Raw genomic sequence first — 20,068 nt, forward strand, 5'->3', positions numbered from 1 at the left:
TTGTTCAACGGTTGTTTGGTAAATTGCTCTTAAACACATTTAGAGAGGATTTGAATTGCCATTTTTTTCTCAATTGTTATCATTTTGGTGCTGGTGATTTTCCTTTGGGGCTGGCTAAAACCTCTTTGGGGGGTGCCAAAAACTCCTGTATGCAGGAAAAACCCTGTGATGGTTAGTTTTACCCATATTCCAGTATCCCACTATTACTGTTGTTTTACTACAGATTTACTGGGTGCAAGGTTGGCAGAGTGACAAACACTTTAATGGGGGTGGTGTCTCTTTTTTTTTTTATATTTTTTGTTTTTTTTTTTTTTTTTTTTTTTTTTTTTTTTTTTTTTTTTTTTTTTTTTTTTTTTTTTTTTTTTTTTTTTTTTTTTTTTTTTTTTTTTTTTTTTTTTTTTTTTTTTTCTGACTAGTTTGCTGACTGACTTAGTGATTAAGTTGTTGACTGAATGACTGGCTAGTTGGCCAAATGAGTACATTATTAGTTTGCAGGCTGATTTGTTGATAAGATAGTCAACAGTCAACTGACTGGTTCACTGGTTAAATGAATGACAAGCAATGTTTTATTGACTGACTAGTTTCATAGCTGGCTGGCTGACTGACTGACTGACTGACTAACTGATGGCGTTTGTTAACTGCTGCCTAGTTGAATAATTGTTGATTCACTGTTGGCTGGCTAGTGGACTGAAACACTGACTAACTGACTTTGCTGGCTGGTGGACCGACTGACTGACCGACCAGTGTTTTGCTGGGTAATCTTTCGACTGACTAGTATGAAGGCTGGTCGGTTGATTGGCTGAACAACAGAATCTTTCTTAAGCTTCTTTTTGACTGACTGCTTGTTAGCTACTGGTTGGCTAGTTTATTGAAATATGTGACTGATTCATTAGTTGACTGACTGGTTTGCTAAACTGACGGACTGGCCGACTGACTGACTTAATGATTGACTGACTCACTGACTGGCTGTAATGTTAGCTAATATACCTACCTAGCAGTAGTTCTTGGTTCACAAGTGAGCCTTTGCCTGAATAGTTTGCTGACTGACTGACTTGTTTGTTACAGTAGCTGCTGGCTGGCTGATAGACAGTTTTTTTTGGATAAATGGCCAAACAACTTGTTTGCGGGCTGGTTTGTTGGCTGGCTGGTGGACTAAAAGAGTGATAAACTGACTGTCTGATTGTCTGGTTTGTTATTTACTTGTTTGGCTGGCTGAATGACTGGTGAGTTGGTGGCTACATGGGTAAATGACCGGTTTGCTGGCTGCTTGTTGTTTGATTGGTTGGCAGGTCTGTCGCCATTGTCTCTCCACTGTTACTGTTTAATCTTATTTGACTGGGTTACACAAACACACACACAACACAAACACATGCACAGTGTTTATTAGCCTTTACTCACAGAAAACACCACAGACAGATCAGACGAGCTGGTGATGTCATGCCTTGCTCTGATTGGTTGGCTCTGACTTCCTCTTCCCCCTCTCTCTCCCTCTCTGCATCTCTGTCTCTGTCTCCCTCTCCACCCTGCTTTCTTCTCTCTGTCAATCCTTGCTCATCCCATCTCTATTCAACAACACCCACCTCTCTCTATCTCTCTCTCTCTCTTTTCCTCCTTCTGTTTCTCTCCTCTCCTCCTCCGTTCCACTCTGCTCCTGCCAGGAAGATGATGGTGATGATGATAATGATGTGACACTGTGGCCAGCCAATGAGCATGCAAGGAGGGAGGGGAAGGGGTGTGTTCAGAGGCTGAGCTTGGATCTGATCGATGCTGAGGAGACCGAGGAGGAAGACGGGGAAGAGAGGGAGGTAGAGGAGGGTGGGGGAGGCCTTGTCCGAGCTAAGAAGCGGCAACACTGGCATAATAAAAGAGGTGAAGAGAAGGAGGAGGAAGAGGAGGAAGCTGTTGCCTGTCAAAGGGGAATCAACCTGTGCTGTCATGGACAAATATCGACCAAAGAGACCAACCACCCTGGCTCTGTTCCCACAGCTGCCACAAGCCGGCACCCAGGTATGGAGGCTGGGAGTATCCCGTTTTTAAAATGAGCCGGGTAGATTTGTTACAGTGTGTATGTTTGTTTGATTAAGTGTCATCTTGTGTATAGAATGAGCCAATAGTGGCATCAAACTGAAAAAATGGGTTACTGTGTGTGTGTGTGTGTGTGTGTGTGTGTGTGTGTATGTTTTTCCTGGGAGGATCCTGTCTTCAGAATGAGACAGCATTGGCTAGCTGTGTGTGTGTGTGTGTGTGTGTGTGTGTGTGTGTGTGTGTGCAGGCAGTGGGTCAGTTCTGAAAATGGTTCAGCTCTAGCTGTATGTTGCTGTGCTTCACTAAATAGGTTCCTGTTTTGTTTATTGGTGGCAATATTCTTGGCAAATATAATGTATTTAGCATATCAATATTCATAAGTCAATCTATATCATGTAGCCAACTTGTTTTTTTCCTAGCAGACCCACAGTAGGTGCGCAGCTAGGGGTTCAGTGACTTGCTCAAGGACACTTTGATAGGACATAACTAGTGGTTGTAGGATTGACCCTGATTGCGCTGTTAAAACAAATGCTTCCAAGCTGTTCTGCCATCTTGTGAAATGCATACAACTGTATTTAAGATAGTTCAGCTGCCTATAGCAGTATCTTCTAATACAGAAAAAGAGGATGATAAAAAGCCAAGCCAAAAGAGGAATATTTCTATAAAAAGTCTAGAAGATTATCGCAAAGTAGCTAGCCCTGGCTCCTGAGGCAGTTTTCAATAATGAGTGGTCTCTGGGGAAAGCTAGCAGTAGGCTGGTGAGTAGCACTCACTCAGCAGTAGTATGCTTGTGTATCCCTTTAAGTCAGTTGAATCCTGTTTACTGTCAGGACAGATCAGAGTAGAGTAATTTCACCCTAACCTGGGTTTCCCTTCAGCATCAACATCCAAATCACTCAATATAGAGAGGAGGTTTCTTAGTTTGCATTGGAACATCAAATAAAATCACAACATTGTTACCTCCACCAAGGAGGTCATGTTTTCGGCTCGGTTTGTGTGTTTGTTTGCCTGTCAGCAGAATTACAGAAAAAGTTCTGGCCCGATATTCGTTAACATTGCAAGATAGGGCATTTGTGCCGCATTCATGTGGTGTCGGAATAATTGGAAAAATTTGTTCCCGATCATATTTCCTGGCTGCACTGACCTGTTTTCTTTGCTCTTTGTTGTCACACAAATACTGGAAACAGCTATCAATGTGTTGTTTAAAAACCGAGCAGTAAAATACAACATATCTTCTTTGTCCATGTTGTTTCTACATTGCGATTTAAAGCTCACGAACACACCAAACTGGGCGGCTGTGGCTCAGGTGTAGAGCGGTCGCCAATCGGAAGGTTGGTGGTTCGATCCCTGCAGTCCCATGTTGAAGTGTCCTTGGGCAAGACACTGAATCCAGAATTGCTCTCGATGCTGTGCGATCGGAGTGTGAATGCGTGTGAATGTTTATCTGATGAGCAAGTGGCACCTTGTACAGCAGCCTTGGCCACTAGTGTATTAATGTGTGTGCATGGTAAATGGTTCCTGTACTATGTAAAAGCGCTTTGCATGCTATATTAAGGCGTGAGTGTCTGCTTTACGAGCGCCGGAGGGCATACTTGCTCTCGCAGGTAAACTCTGCTCGTGAAGTGGATTTCTGCTATTTTGAATGAAACTGACTTGACATTTTAGGGGGCGGAAACCAAGGGAGGCACTGGGCCTCCTATGATTGCAGACCCTGTTTTTGTGCACCCTAATTCCATTATCTCTGTCATGCCACACATTTTTTTGCTCAGATGCACATCCGCACCTGCCCTTTTGCACCACTCATCTACTCTTCTGTATATTGATTGATATTTTCTACTCTTATGTATTGTATAATTCTGTTATACTTGCACTAACTGTATATTGACTCTTTACTACATTCAGCATTCTTATAAACTGTCCTTTCAGGTTTACTGTGTTATTTCTGATCTACATCACTAACTAGACCACAACCTGCACTAACTGTATATTGGCTCTTCACTATGTATATTGCATTATAACCATTCACAATTTGCAACATCTGTATTTTCACCCTTTAAGCAGTGATACAGACTATTAATGTATACTGCATTATTACCATATCACTTTAAGATATCCTTCGGCTTACTTCACACATTTGTCAGTTTTGTAATGCCTACTTAATCTGCACTTTATGTAGCCTATATGTAGCCTATTGTATGTTGTACTCCTGTATTGTATTGAATGTGAAACTGTATGTTGTCTTGCACGCTCAAGCTTTCTTAGCCAGGTCGCTGTTGCAAATGAGAACCTGTTCTCAACGGCCTACCTGGTTAAATAAAGGTTAAATAAATAAATAAATAAAAAAATTGGTCACTTTCAAGGTAGTCTTACTCACAGACCTCCTTAGTTTACCTTGATTGACGTTATAGTTCAGGAAGCACAGAGTGTACCGACCAAAGAAGTGTTTTTCTGTCTTTATTAACGATGTGGCGTAAGACAGCACCGTAAATTAAGGACTGTATAAGTGTCTCTCATCCGTTCTGTTGTTGGGATATGTGTGATGCTTTTGAAATGTCTGTAAATCCTTGACGATGTACATTATTATTACCCTGTACACCCTTATCTCTAACATTAGAGCTAGCCTTAGCTAACATGGCTGTTGTAAGCCTGGCCAGCCAGTCCGATTAATCCATAACAGAAATTTAGAGCTAACCAACCAAATACTTATGTTTTTGACAAGATTAAATTATTAGTATAATGCAATCACACATATAACTACCTCATACACCATGTCATGAAATATTTCTGTTTCTGGATTAATCAGACTGGCCGGCCAGGCTAACAACAGCCATGTTAGCTAAGGCTAACATTAGCGCTAATGTTAGTGGTAACGTATAGGACGGGTACATACATCGGTAAGAATTTACAGACATTTCAAAAGCGTTACACATATTCCAACAACAGAATGGATAAGAGACACTTATACAGTCCTTTTCTTTATGATGTATCTTGCACTACGTCGTTTACAAAGACCGAAAAACACTTCTTTGGTCGGGAAACCAACTCCGGGCTTCCTAAAAAAAAAAACTCTGTGCTTCCTGAACTGTAACTGCCAATCAAGGTAAACTAAGGAGGTGTGTGTGGGTGAGTTCGCCTTGAAAGTGACCAATCATGGGAGGGCCAGTGCCTCCTTGTTTTCTGCCCCCAAAATGTAAACAGTCAGTTACATTCCAGCGAGCAGAAATCCACTGGCTGCTCTGTGCGCATGCTGCTTAGTTTTATATGCGCAGGTGCCATTCTTTCTCCCTATGTTTTTTTTTTCATGCTTGCAGCTGCCTGTAAAACTCTCCATTGTTAAATTGCTGAGCGAAAATTTATATCTGTGCTTGTGAAATTATATAATTTGCTCGTGAACATGTTTTATCGCGCTCGTGAGAAATAACATAAATCTGATGCAGTAGTGACTCCTTGGCTCTGATTGGTTGTTAAACATTACATCTTAAAGAAATATAAATACTACAAGAGAACAGAATTACATATGCTTAAAACACAATGTAATGTCAGATGAAAATATAGACCAGCTACAGATGTGAAATGCAAATCATTCTCTGTGAAGAGGAAGTCTGTAGTAGGTTGGCTGCTCCTTATAGGTTAACAGTAATATATAGATCTCCTATAGAAGTCATCAGTAATTATCTAACTGTAACAGATCATTCAACAGTCAATGATCCACTGTAGAGTAGGAAGACAATGTGCTGACAGGCAAATATAGAAGGTTATTATGTCTTCAGCACAATCCTTCCATGAGCTGTCTACGTGCTGTCTTTAATATAGCAGCACTGTAAAGAACCAGGACCTGGTCTCAGTGGATTAAAGGCACATTTAAAGATATTCAACATGATGCTGCTTCAAATGTTTTCAGTTTACTAGGTGTGATAGATTGGCTTGACACCTAGGGCCTAATTTAGCTTTAGTACCACTACTGACAAAATTCAGATTGAACTTCAATTTTGAATTTGAATTTAAGGCTGTGCTGTTGTGATAATAGGCAATTGTTCTTGCATTTTATATTTTATTGAGCATTTTTGTGCCACATTTTTAAAGAACTGCCAGAACTGGCTCCTGTAGGAGGGACCAATGCAGGCATTAAATACCCAGACACTGTAGGTGCAGTAAGGCTGGCTACACACTGGCTGCATGGCATTTCTGTTGCGTGTCAGTTGCGTGGCGGCTGCGTGGCGTTTTCTATGTCTTTGCTAGCTGCAAGCCTTGTCTGTACACATGTATGCTTCCCATTGATAAAATGCACTCAAGCAGTAGTATAATTCATGTTAAACATAAATATATACTGATTTGATTACAGCAAAGACAACGTCGGCAGTATTGACAGCAAAATAGAATATTTCGTTCTGTATTGACAGGTGCAATATTTGAAAATCAATAATTATTATAATTTTTTTTATATCTGCATTTATGTCAAAACCTAGAGTCTTTCAAACATCATTCATTTTTGTCAAAATGACATATAAACATCTTTTCTTATTCTATTTTGCCTGGAAATGCTTCCAACACGCTTGCGTGTCGCGTGAAAAATAGGCGTCAGTCCTATTCCTAGCATGCACGCGCTTTCGGCGCGGCTCAGTCCGTTCCTGAGACGTGCGTGTCACGAAGGCAGTCTGCAAGCGCTGACCTGTTAACATGGGAGCAGAAATAAAAACGGACATGCCATGCAGCTGACACGCTCATGCCATGCAGCCAGTGTGTACCTCCCGATTCAGATTCTAATTAAGTATTGTCCTGTTGTCAACATGAATCTTATTGGTTTTGACACTTGCTGTCTCAGTTATTGTCCTTAAAGATATTATATTTAATATTTCTGCATTAAAATGTCTAAAAACCTATACCTGTATTATTATTCATTATTTATATTTCTTGAGTTGTGTACTTACATTATCCAAAATGTTTCCAGCAATGTTCAAACCCAGAGAAATCTGTTTGAATGTTGAACTGGCAATGGTATCATATAGCCTAACCTTTGACCCCTATAGTTGCTCCAAGTTCCAGCGAAACACGGTAAATACCCGGAAATGCTAGATGATAAGTTAGGGAGTAATTGTAAATCATACAATGTCACAGAATTATACTCAACAGCAATACAGCAGTTTTTCTGCCACACAATTCATTTATTACATGCCATTTTGCCAAACAGTTATTCAGTAAAGACCTGACTTATTGATATAAAATACCAATATCGATTCAGCCTACTACGATGTGCTACAATGACAAGTGGCTCATGCTAATGCTTAGTGTCTAAACTTACAGTAACGTTATTACAACATTCAACACGCTCATGCTACCCCACGAGTAAAATTGCCACATACGTTTGCTCCAGTAGATCCAGCTTACTACTGTGTGCTACGATGACAAGTGGTTCATGCTAATGCTTGGTGGCAAAACTGTATGGCAACGTTCTCATTACAATAACGTTTAACATGCTCATAAAGTTATTTTTAGTATGATTGTTTTGACTAGGGTTAACAGTGCTGGGCTACCCCACAATTAAAGCTTTAGTCCGTAACTTTTTCAAGCCTTTGCCAAATGAGTTGCTACAAAGCTAATTAAGACTATCAGCTCCACACAACTCTCTCTGTATTTCTCAGTATGGCTACATTCAGAAACTGGTGTTGTCCGGTGACTTTCCCATGCAGAAACTTGAGTGAAGATAATGACCTCTTCTGAAGAGGCAATCATGTTTTTTAATCCTCCGTGTCCTCCTTGGTTACTAGCAACTGTCTGGAGGAGGGGTGGGGGCGCGTGCCGACAGTTTTGTTGTCATTACTTAGAATTCCTCATGGGGGTGACAGAAACTATGCACTATAGCTTTAAATTTGCCAAACGTTAGCTACAGTAACGTTAGCTTTATGGGTAGTTGACTAATCTACTGCTAAGTTAGCCAGCTAGCACACTTCCCGCCACTAAGAGCCTTCGCCGAGAAGAGAGCGGACAACAGCCCAGGGAACACAGACACAGTTAACGTTAGCCCTCAGCCAGCGACTACAGCAACCCAGACCACTCAGCTACCACCACAAATAGAATTTATCTAATTATGTGGCTATAACTAATACTGCGGCTGTTTCATTACAAAGACATGACATAACTTGAATAACTAAATGTAACATGAATAAAACTTCAATACATTAACTCGTCCGTAAACAGATATATTTATATCGGCAATGGTGGTTGTCGATGAACGAACTCCCATATTGAAAAAGCCAGACCAGGAGAATAACGAAATATAAAAATGTTATTGGAATCAGTTAATTAACATTATTGATCAAGTCCTCAGTCCATGTGTCATCAGACACATTGCAACTATTACAGTAAAATATTAAACCAGCTGTATGGTGATTAGCGGTGTGATTGGCTGCTGTGATCTGTACTGGACTCACCAAGTCCATTTAACTTAATAACAGCATCACTGGAATTGGCTGAATGGTGTCTGAACTAGGATCATATGATCCACCTAAACTCTATGGTATAGACTGATGCATAACAGCACCTTCACCATAATGTATATATGGTACCTGGACCCATTATTATGGATTAAACATAACGTGTTACACAGTAGCATGCTAATTAGTCCAAAGTTGTCTTACCTCTATGTGGTAAAGGAGCTGTATGCAGACTCATTTTAGCAATAGTGCATTCACGTGCTGAAATCTGAGATATGAACATTGTGCACTGACTTTGCTTTGCTGTGGAAAATTCAAACCCTGGTGACACACACACAAAAAAAAACAGACATGATGAAAAGGATGTGAATTTGACAGAACCATGCATTACCCATACAGTGTTGTCTGAGTCTTTTTGATATATGCCCTATTACTTATGTCTTCAGTGTGCATGGGGGTTTTAAAGGCATGTGGTGAGGACGAGGAGTAAGGTGCTACAGCTGATGGAGCACAGTGTTGAGGCCCAGGAAGGGAACCACTTTGAAATAAGTATTCAAACAATAAATAGTGCAGCACTCTGTAGCATCTGGGCGACTGGCTGCCTCCACACTGTTTACTGCTGTTAACAGAGCAAGAGAGGGGGTAGTTGATTCTGCATCACAGGCAGTCACATTGATCTGTTATGTCTGCCTGAAAGTCATTTCAAATTCACTTTGAATGGGAGGAGTCTAGCAGAACTATTTTTATTGATTCATTAGTTTACTGTATTTGTCTCAGGGACAATGCAAAAACATGTAACATAGGATTTCTAGCCAAGACTAATTTGAGACCCCTGTCTCTATATGCTTTTCTGCTTATAAAGGTCATATCATCATTACCAGGAGTACATTACTTAAATTGAGCACATAATAAATAGTGACATTCTCATACATGTGACATAATCATATACAATTATAAATAATAATTGTGGGTGTCTGTGTGCATGCATGGGCGTAGTCTTTACGAATAGCTATGTATATCTGTTCCTCTATCTCTGTGTGTGTGTGTGTGTGTGTGTGTGTGTGTGTGTGTGTGTGTGTGTGTGTGTGTGTGTGTGTGTGTGTGTGTGTGTGTGTGTGTGTGTGTGCAATTTCCGTTGGCAGAGCATTCCAATAATGTATTTCTTTTACTGAAAAAGATGACTGACCGAAAGTAGTTTTGTGCTGTGCCACCCTGCAGCCATTTGCTGATCCTCTAGTAGCTTTTCTATTGGAATTTGTGTTACCTCCAGAGGAAAGGTGAGAGGATCACCAAAATCTTTAGAATGTATTCATTAGGGACCTTGACTATATGAAGCAAATTCCATGGCAATCTATCCAATCCAAATGTCAACTTTATGGTGACGCAAGAGGAAAAGTCAGAGTATCACCAAAGTCATAAGGATTGTCCTCTGGGGACAATTTCATGACAATCCAGCAAAAATTTGTAGAGATATTTCAGGCTGGACCAAGCAGCAATTTCGGGGCTTAAAAGTGTAGCCCATAGAAATCGAGTGGTGTGTAGCCAATCAGAAGTGCCTTAAATCTGCATTTTTTTTATTTGTAAAGACAATGCACATTAATCAACATTTCTGTAAATGTGCCAGTGTCAGCCAGCCGGCTTATTTTCAACTGTAGTCCTTTGGCAAGATGTTTTGAGACCTTGGTCTCAATCGCTAGTTAAGAGTCTTCTTCAATACAGCATGATGTTCATTTTATAAATTATTGTCCCATTTATTTTTAAATTGATGATAAAGCAGAGGATGCTTTAGGGCAGGGCTACACACCGACCTGTCAATCAGAATGGAGGCTTAGCATTGCTAACCATGGCACCGTGTACATTGAAATAGCCATGAACTTGTTTGAAGGTGTTGTCCATGTTTTTGTCTTAAAATTTTGACCCTCTTACTGTGTGTTTTCACTTCATGAAAGTTAAAGCTACAGTATATTGAGTAGTTTCTGTCGCCCCCATGAGGAATTCCTCAACAACACAAAAAACAATTATATTCTGGTTAAGGCAATAGCCTGGTTAAGGCAATAGCCTGGTTTCTCAAACGCCATGTTTTACCCTGGTTAAAATCGGAGTTCTTATAACCCGGTAAACAGACCTAGATAACTCCTTTAGTAACCGGGGTATTTCTGCATATACCTTAACCGGGGTAAGCTCGGGCTACGTGTATGCACAACTAGTGCCCTTTGTATAGAGAGTGTGGCCAACTCAAATCATGGGCGCCATATTGGATACCAACATCAGATGACTCTACAGTGTAACCCTATGGGGCAAATATGCTATCTTGAAATAAATCGCTTATTTTTCATGAACAGGCATATACATGTTATTATCAACGTTTGTCAATATGTAAAAGGCCCTTACGGAAATATTCCAGTGTATATTTACCTTCTATATTGTAAATGGGCCTAAAAAAAATGCCCATTGTAGTGAGTGACCACATCGCCTAATAAGTCTCTGAGCAGTGTTTACCTTTCTAATGTCCGCTAGCATACAGGCTAACTGTAGCTAGCTTTGTGTTTAACGTATCAAAAACCCACCCATCTCAGAGGAGCGAAGCTCAATATTTCGTTCAATAAAATGATGGTACAAAAGAAGCACTAACACCACAGGTCTTATGTTGACAACGTGGACGCAGATATAGGAAACTCCGAAGGGAGTCGTAATATTTACCTAGCAGGCTAGACTAACGCTGTTGTGCTAACGTTAGCAAACGTCGGTGCTGTGAGTGGAGATATAACCCATTGCTATGATACAACAAAACAGCGTTGCCCGAAACAGCAGGCCAGCGGCAGCAAAGAACCTACGGTGAATTGACTAAATGTAAAGCACTGAAAAGTCGACCATTTTCTCCCAACTTTCCAAGTTGTTCTAATTTTGACAAAGGTCAACAAGAAGAAAAAGCCTTTTTCTGACCAGTTGTATATGGCAGGGCGCCTCCTACTGTACCGGAAGTACAGTTACTCCCGTCATTCTTCCCATTCTTCCCGCTCATGTATACGGCGAGAACTGGCCTAACCCGGTTATTCACTTAACCGGGTTACCCCGGTTACTGCTGGGCATGTAAACACACTGACTGTCGGCACATCCACATGACGCAAGCCTTTGGTGATCGGTCGAGTAAATGAAACAGAGAGCGTAGAAATTCCTACTCCTAATATTTTACAAAACCCATTGCTAACCTGTTCAAGAGCAGTAAGGCGGCATCCATGTCTGACCTCATTCCCTTTTCTTTTTTCAGCACTCTCCAACTAGGAAAAGCCACATCAATGGTTATCTGTGTTCGTCTTCGCCGTCGGCCTCTTTCCTTTTTGGATTTTAGTCCTCCTGCTGAACATGTAGGTCTTTTCTTAGCACGACAGTCACTCACTGAAACATTTTGTGGCCGCTTCTTACGATTTTCAGCAATACCTTCACCTGTTGCAGCAGTCCAATTCATCTCCAAAGCTGAACGCTGCTGTTGTCGCATCACTCAAGCTTCTGCATGCGAAAGTTGGCAGACTACACCATTTTGTAAACATGAGAAATACAGAGAGAGTTGTGTGGAGCTGATAGTCTTAATTAGCTTTGTATCAACTCATTTGGCAATGGCTTGAATGTAACAGATGTTCATTAATATAAAATATTAACATAAATATTATAGCTTTAATTAGAACATTTTAGATGCCTAAAAATGTCTTGTTAAGCGTCTGGTAACACCTTGCCAACCGAGGCTAGCTAGCTAGCTAGCACTAGCGTTAGCTTGTAATTTATGGGAAATGAGTCTGCTGATTTTCAAACAGCTTTGTATACTGCCATATGCAGATGAACGGTGCCAGTGTGTGGAGGTCCTCCGTTTATTATTATTATTATTATTATTATTATTATTATTATATAATAATTATAATAATAATATTGTTTTCTATGGTTTGGACCAAAGTGGTGTACCGGCCAATCAACCAACAGGTTGATATTGCCATCATTATAGGAACACCGCTACCATGGCTTAAAAAATAATGTTCGTTTTTCTAAGCCAAGCTAGACTTTAACCTTTAACATGACATATAATGTATAGCTCAGGATACATCTGGATAGTTATGGCTTTATAATTTAATCTGTATATCTCTCTGTATTGTTCTTCCTCTCACTCTTTGTGTCTCTGTTCTACTTTCTCCACCATAGAACTCGCTCTAATCCCTTTCTTAGTGTTAATGTAAGCGCTTCCTATCATTGTGCCTCATAATCAACTCTCTCTCTGTCTCAGTTTATTTAAATTGAGGAAGTCACTCATTCATACTGCTTCACTGACCTGATATGTTGATTCCTCAGTTATTTGTGTACTATTTCTTTTCCTTCAAGTTCCCTCAACTGCATTCCGTCACATCAGAACATTGAAATCAGCACATGCTGTTGCTGTAACGTCAGTCTAAAGCACATGTGTCAAACTCAAGGCCCGCGGGCCAAATCCGGCCCCTTGCAGATTTAGATCCGGCCCGTATATATCATTTGGGTTCACAATACATTGTGGCCCACCTAGTTGTGCGCCAAACCAAAAACACAGGAAAGTGTTTTTTAAAATGCAATTACCTGACATTCAAAGCAGAATTTGGCAGATTTGCCGACTCTGAGACTCAGACATTCTCCCAGAAGCAGAGAGAGTTTTCATATTCAGGCTGAGAAACAGGTTGTTGTTAAAAAAAAAAATGAATCTTTGTTTTGCTTGATTTGCTAAATTCTATGACGACTAAGGAACTCTTTTGATGACTTTGGTAGGGCTTCATGTCAACAAAAAGCGTACAAAAAAAAAAAAGCTACAAATTTACATAAAGGTGACAAATGTCTGAGAAAGCCACAAAAAAGTCTGAACAAAAACAAATAAACTCTACATGTCTGGCCCTTGGTGTGATTCTCTTTTTCCAGTGTGGCCCTTAGTGATAATGAGTTTGACACCCCTGGTCTAAAGGAAGATGTCATCAGAGAGAGGGATGTGCTCAGCACATCAAGATATGCTTTGATTCTCCGTCTCTCTGTCTCTCTCTCAAACACACCCGCACGCGCACACACACACACACACACACACACACACACACACACACACACACACACACACACACACACACACACACACACACACACAGACATACTCTGAGTAACCGTAGCAACAGAATGGGGTGTGCAACAGGGAAAGAAGATGCATGATGGGATGTCAGTAAGTAGTGAGTCAGTGTTCTGTGTGGTTCCCATGACGTCAAAGCTGAACCGTTGCATACTTCCTGGTCGATGCTCCTTCCGTCCTGGCAAAGATAGATATTACACAGACAGACAGACAGACAGATAGATAGATAGATAGATAGATAGATTAGATAGATAGATAGATAGATAGATAGATAGATAGATAGATAGATAGATAGATAGATAATATAGAATACATTTAAAGACAAATGCAGCAGAAACAGGAACAGAAACATAAAAAAGCCATAGTGTATGTAATAGGTATCGATATTAATACCCTCTTTGTCAACAACCATAGCAAAATACTACAGTAATATTAATATTAGTATTAATTAGTATTACAGTAATGATTACATTATTTTCTGCCTCTATATAAAAGTCTTTATTATTCTGGTGGAATCATCAGTTTCCCTGCAGGTACTGAGACAATGTGACTTGGATGACAAACGATGAAAAGCAGATCCCTTCTCCTCCATGTGAATCAGTTTTGCTATCGTGTGTGTGTGTGTGTGTGTGTGTGTGTGTGTGTGTGTGTGTGTGTGTATGTTTTGTGTGTGTGTTATTAACCCAATCATGTGTTGGTTTTTGCTCTTACGCTGCTTCTCTGTTTCATTACTTCTATCCAGGACTCCATCAACAACAACTCTTTAGGCAAGAAGGACAGCTGGAAGGACTCCCGCTCCTCCTCCCCACATATTACAGGTACTAGTGCAGTGCCCGTTTACTCACAAAAAAATAAATAAAATATAATGCCTGATTATTATTACTTTCCAGCATCAAATAAATGTAATTACATTAACATTGCAGAATGCAGGACTTGTACTGTGCACTATTAACAGTTTTGCTATGAATAGTTAATGGTTTTACTTCAGAAAAAAAAGTCTTACTCTGACAAAACATTCCCAGTTAGAGAAAGAGTGAAAAGTTAAGCAAGACGCTGTTTGGCTGCCCCCCTGCAGGGAAAATCGGACCAGGGCAGAGGCCTTACTAAAAACTATATTAAAAATGGCGTTCTTTTCACTGTTTTCACTTTTCACTGTCTTGTTTGCTGTTACAGGTCATTTAAGATCATTGTATGAAAAATGACAGAGCTTTGGAAACATTCAAAAGTTAAATATAGTCACTTAAATCTCGCCAAAACCAATAATTTTGTCATCTTAGTCAAACTAATTTCACTTAAGATTTAACGCCGGACATAATGTTAGCTTAGTGTTAGGATCCCACACTCTTTCCGTTCTTCCTGCCGATTCCTCACGTCTGTATCCACTTTCGTCTTCATTAAAGCTCAGTTTTTCAGGTCGGCAGCTTATAAAAACTTAGGTCAACATGGGTTTTTTACCCTGTTGGTAGTGAATATCACCAGACAGCAGCTTTTAGGCATTTTTAGGTGTTGTTTTCTAGCAGACGAAATTGACAAGGAGGCACCTTCACGCAATACAAGTCAATGGAGAGTGAAGAGTTGTTTTTCACTCCGGTGGGCGTGGCTTTCAGAGTATGACGGGAGGCGCTGTCTCTATGGACCTTATAAAACTAGCTCCCAACTCTGAAGCTCTGCAGACTGTGGAGAGGCCACAGAGGGGTGAGTGGATGTGGCTTAGCCCCCTTCCCAGCGCTACCCATGTTGATACTTTTTACACAAAGACATTTTTTCCAGGGCAGAGGCACTTCTGGGGTTTAGTTAGCATACTCTTTATAGGCACATCCAACAGCATTATACTTATATGCACAACTTTAACAGCACTACATTCAAACAGCCAATTTATGCACGTTTACACAGCATTACGCTCACACTAGTCTATATCCACGACGTTCCACTTCCGGGATTGTTCAGGTGCCGCAGGAAATTTAGCCGGATGTCTTTCATTTGGGCCGGATGTCCGTTATCTTCCGCTTTCTTTTCTCTCATTTTAAATTCCGGTGGATTTATGAGGACTATGGTTAACTGCTCCTCAGATCTCTGCAAGGTCAATTTCAGACAGCTAGCTAGACTATCTGTTCAATCTGAGTTTTCTGTTGCACGACTAAAACATCTTTTGAACGTAGTTCCTTCCTGAGGCTAATTTGCAGAGGTGCCGTTGATCCGTGCAGCGCTTAGAGCCGCCCAAGACAATTGTGATTGGTTTAAAGAAATGGCAATAATCCAGAACACATTTTTCTCCCAACCTCGGAATGCTGTGTGGACTCGTCAGACCTTCCTCCACAGCGCTGTGGAGGAAGGTTTGGCAAAGTGAGACTACGCTCACACACAACAGCCATTTTTACTGTAGTATCATTTCATCACTTTCACTTAAAGCCAAAGAATAGAACAACTTGTAGAAAGTTTTCTGAAAGTCATGTTGGCACATTTTAGTATGGCAACACTATGTAAAATAATTGCTTTCTTGGCAGCAAACTCAGCAGTAAGATTTGTGTAATTCGTCTTGGATGCAACATCCTTTTGTCCTGAGACTTTAAAAAGCTGCGCTCTCCTGATGCCACAGTCACCGGGATGACCAGATGTATTCTGTGCACAAACTCACATTTCGGAAATGGTTGTTCAAAGCTTTTGAGGAAACTGGGGTTTGAATTTCTCAGTGGTGGAATGTAACTCAGTACATTTACTCAAGTACTTCACTTAAGTACAGTTTTGAGATTCTTGTACTTTACTTTGGTATTTCCATTTTATTCTACTTTCTACTTCTTTACTGTACTACAATGTGGAGGCCAATATTGTAACATAAACTGCACTACATTTATTTGAAAGCTGTATTTACTAGTTACTTTGCAGATTTTGAATAAATATTATTATATAATAATTACAATTATTTTTTAATAATTAATACATAATATAAATCAACTAATTTATAAATAATTATATTATAATGAAATTATGATCTATTATGATAGGTTAGACTACCCAGCAATATACAAAGTAATTAAAGGTAGCCCCACCTTTACCAGCTGCAACATTACAGTAAAGTGATGACAGTACCAGAGTGACCTCAAGAATGATCCTCAAGAATGTAGTGAAAATATTATTGAAATATTCCAAATGATCATGTGGATTTTTCCTCAGCTCCTGTAACTCGTATTTATTCAGGATAAACTGCTTACTGTAGGCTACTTTGATAATCCCTCTGGTTGCCTAATACATAATCTGATACTTTTGTTTGTTTTTGTGTGTGTGTGTGTGTGTGTGTATGTGTGCATGCGTGCGTGTGTGTGTGTGTGTGTGTGTTTGTGTGTGTGCGTGCGTGCGTGTGTGTGTGTGTGTTAGGGGATATAGCACCAGCAGATATCCAACCAAAAGCAGAGGACAAAGTTCGGCACAACACGCGCCGCCCGGCACCAAAACCACCCACAGCCAATGGAGCAAATAGCAGAGCCAACACTCAGGCTGCTGCCACCACCGCAGATACACGCGCTCGACTGCGGGAAAGACAAGTGTCAGGGGCCACGCACACGCAGTCCTCCAGCACACCAAGGACACCAAGGAGTCAAAGGAGAGGAGGAGGAAGAGGAGCACCGGCGATGAGAGAGAGGAGCCTGGTGGACATAAGAGGAAAGGATGGAGTGACTGCAGGGAAGGAAGAGAGAAGAGGAGGAAGACTGTGTGAGGAGTCCAAGGGGAAGGAGAAGGAGAAAAATACACATCAAAGGCCAAGAGAAACAAATGGACTGAAAAGCCGGGGGGCTGATGGGAAAGGGAAAGTAGGTGCCAAAGGGGTTAACAGAGGAGGGGCATTCAAGCCAAATAACATACTGTCTAACCAGGAAGTTTATCTGCCAGCCATGGTGGTCCCACGCACGCCTGTAGCACCAAGAAACCAGGACAAGACCCAAGACCAAGGTAATGAACCCACTTTTAGAGAACAGGGTGGTGGGTGTTTTTGCCAAAGGGAGTGTAGGCTGACATAGTCATTTTTTTTCTTCATACCCTCTATTTATTTTATTTGCCATCTTCCATTGTGAGATTTATTATTAAAAAGGAGAGATCACAACAGTTACATCAACAAGATAGCATTCATACGCCTTTATTATCATCATGACAACTACAGTAAAGTCAAATGTGTAAAGTAGATCGTAAGGTAGAGCCCTGCTCCCCACCCCAATACTTTCTGGCACAATCTAAGTAAAAACTCTTTCATTTACATTCAGAACAGGGAAATTATAGATTGCTTGATTACCAAAGGAATTGTATTGAAATAACTGTTAAAGACAAAACCAACAGGAATAAACATCGGTGTTAAAACCAAAGTTTATAATGATTTAGGATGGGAAACTGTATTCTGTATTAGTTGTTGAATTGTATGCTAGCTATATGGAGAGACAAAATTTTACTTTTAATTTTTGCACATTCAGGTGACCTGCTATGCACTGACTTAATCACTTTCTAAACCTTCTTTCTATTGGAATTAACTATTTGGAAGAGTACCAATTGAATACTGTCCTCATTCCACTTGAAATTAATACCAAATGACACAGTCCTTTGCAGGAGCATTCTTCTAAAATTACAGTTACATGAGTTCATTTTTAGTAAAGAGTAAGGAACAATGTGACCTGTAAAATGAAAGGAAATAAAGTAGTGTATTTGGTATATTGTCTTATAGTCTCGCTTTGCCAGACTATCCACATGCTGCGGAGCGGAGGAGGGTCTGGCTAGTCCACACAGCATCCCGGGATGGGAGAAAAACGTGCTCTGGTTTATTGGCATTTCTTTAAACCAATCACAATTTTCTTGGGTGGTGCTAAGGACGGAGCCACTGCAAAATAGTCGTGCGAGAGAAAACTCAGATTGGACAGATGGTCTAGCTAGCTGTCTCATTTTACCCTGCAGAGATCTGAGGAGCAGTTAACCATAGTCCTCATAAATCCACTGGAGTTTAAAATTCCAACAAAAAACAAAGCAGAAGGAAACGGAAATTGCCGAAAAGACATGCATCTAGTGGATTTTCCTGCAATCCTGGAGGTGGAACATCAAGGATATAGACTAAATGCCTTATGGTCTAAAACTGTTTTAGTTTCATTTACAACCTCACAAGAATGAATCTCTGATGAAAACACTGGCTACTTTTGATAAAGGGTAACTATGGGGATATGGAATAGCAGCACAAAATACTCATTAATGGTAGTTTTATTATAAAACAAGAAACCACTTTGAAGAGTGCAAACCTCAGAGTAGGTGACAGATTAGTTATATAAGTGTACCCAAATATTAAAGGTTCAGGGGGTCACTGAAATCACGTGGCATCTTACTGTTGGTAATATGAATGTGTACAGTAAATGCAAATGTGTATGACATGGGGGTCATCAGAAAATTGAAAAGTTATTCCTTATGATGAAATAATTAAAACCAATTTAGGTTATTCCTCCTCCTTAATCATTACACAACCTAATTATGACTAATCTGTCATTTGGGTTTAAAGCTGCATTAGCCTCTTTTTTTTTTAATTGTTGGCACAGCAGAACATGCTGAAAACTTAACAATGACATATTATTGTCTATAAAGTTGTTATTGGGAGTGTTTTAGCAAGAAATGTACACATCCAACATTAGAGCAACATTAGCATATTTTTGGAAGATTTGTGTCCACCTGATGAAGTCCAATATACGCTTTCCTTTTATTTTTGTTGTTGTTTTTAATCTTCACTAACTCCTTAGGGAAATATGCAGCACTTTAGCTGGTATATGTGACACTAATTTCATCAGCTAGTCTCTAACTTTGTGTTTTATGCTGCCTGCTGCTGAAAATGGGATTGATTATGTACGGTGGCTGACCAGGGCAAACACACTACAACGGCCCAAAACACTTCCATTGGAGGAAATGTGCTGCTTATACAGAAACGACGCATAGTAAAAATCACCCAAACCCCCAAAACACATGCCCCAGCAAAACACTGCAAGTACAGAAATGATGTAAAGTAACAGAGTATGCAAGTGCGAGTTTCTCTCTTCTTAATTCCAGCGGCGTCGCTCTGCTTCTAATCGCCTACTGCATTAATGGGGGTTGACTTTATAGCTCCTATACATTAATGTAATCCTAAACACTGTAGTCGATCCACTTTTTGCAGTGATGTCTTTGCTGCTGCTGCATATAGTATATGGCCATAATCTATTGCTGACCTCATGTCGCCCTATAGGTGTATTCATGCCTGTTTGTCCAAGTTTGTAATAGATTTATGACTTTTTTTTTTATTTCGTTTCTAAGTGTTTGATATGTACTTGCTGTCGTGTTTTCTAAAAAATATATATATATATATACATATACATATATATATGAGCGCGTAAGACAAACCATTAACTCCAGGGTTGTAGTCAAGTCCACCTTTGTCGAGTCCAAGACAAGTCTAAGTCAAGACCGAGTCCAAAAAAGTTCGAGTCCAAGTCAAGACTGA

The 20,068-nt window shown here is 40.1% G+C and overlaps 1 protein-coding gene across 5 annotated transcripts in view; it reads left to right on the forward strand.

The window, feature by feature from the left end:
- The first annotated feature begins 1,616 nt into the window (after positions 1-1,616).
- mapk8ip1a (mitogen-activated protein kinase 8 interacting protein 1a) overlaps positions 1,617-20,068 on the forward strand; it is a 37,284-nt gene continuing 18,832 nt past the window's right edge. For 2 of the 5 annotated variants that reach the window (XM_039809578.1, XM_039809582.1), the window contains exons 1-3: positions 1,617-2,007; positions 14,321-14,396; positions 16,951-17,523. In XM_039809578.1, coding sequence (XP_039665512.1) covers positions 1,936-2,007; positions 14,321-14,396; positions 16,951-17,523 — 721 coding nt within the window. In that variant the 5' untranslated portion in view covers positions 1,617-1,935. Of the gene's footprint in view, positions 2,008-11,724; positions 11,822-14,320; positions 14,397-16,950; positions 17,524-20,068 lie in introns of all 5 variants that reach the window. The other 3 variants (XM_039809579.1, XM_039809581.1, XM_039809580.1) reach the window with 3 other exon arrangements.

The sequence above is a fragment of the Perca fluviatilis genome, chromosome 8 (assembly GCF_010015445.1).
Source record: "Perca fluviatilis chromosome 8, GENO_Pfluv_1.0, whole genome shotgun sequence".
Taxonomy (NCBI): domain Eukaryota; kingdom Metazoa; phylum Chordata; class Actinopteri; order Perciformes; family Percidae; genus Perca; species Perca fluviatilis.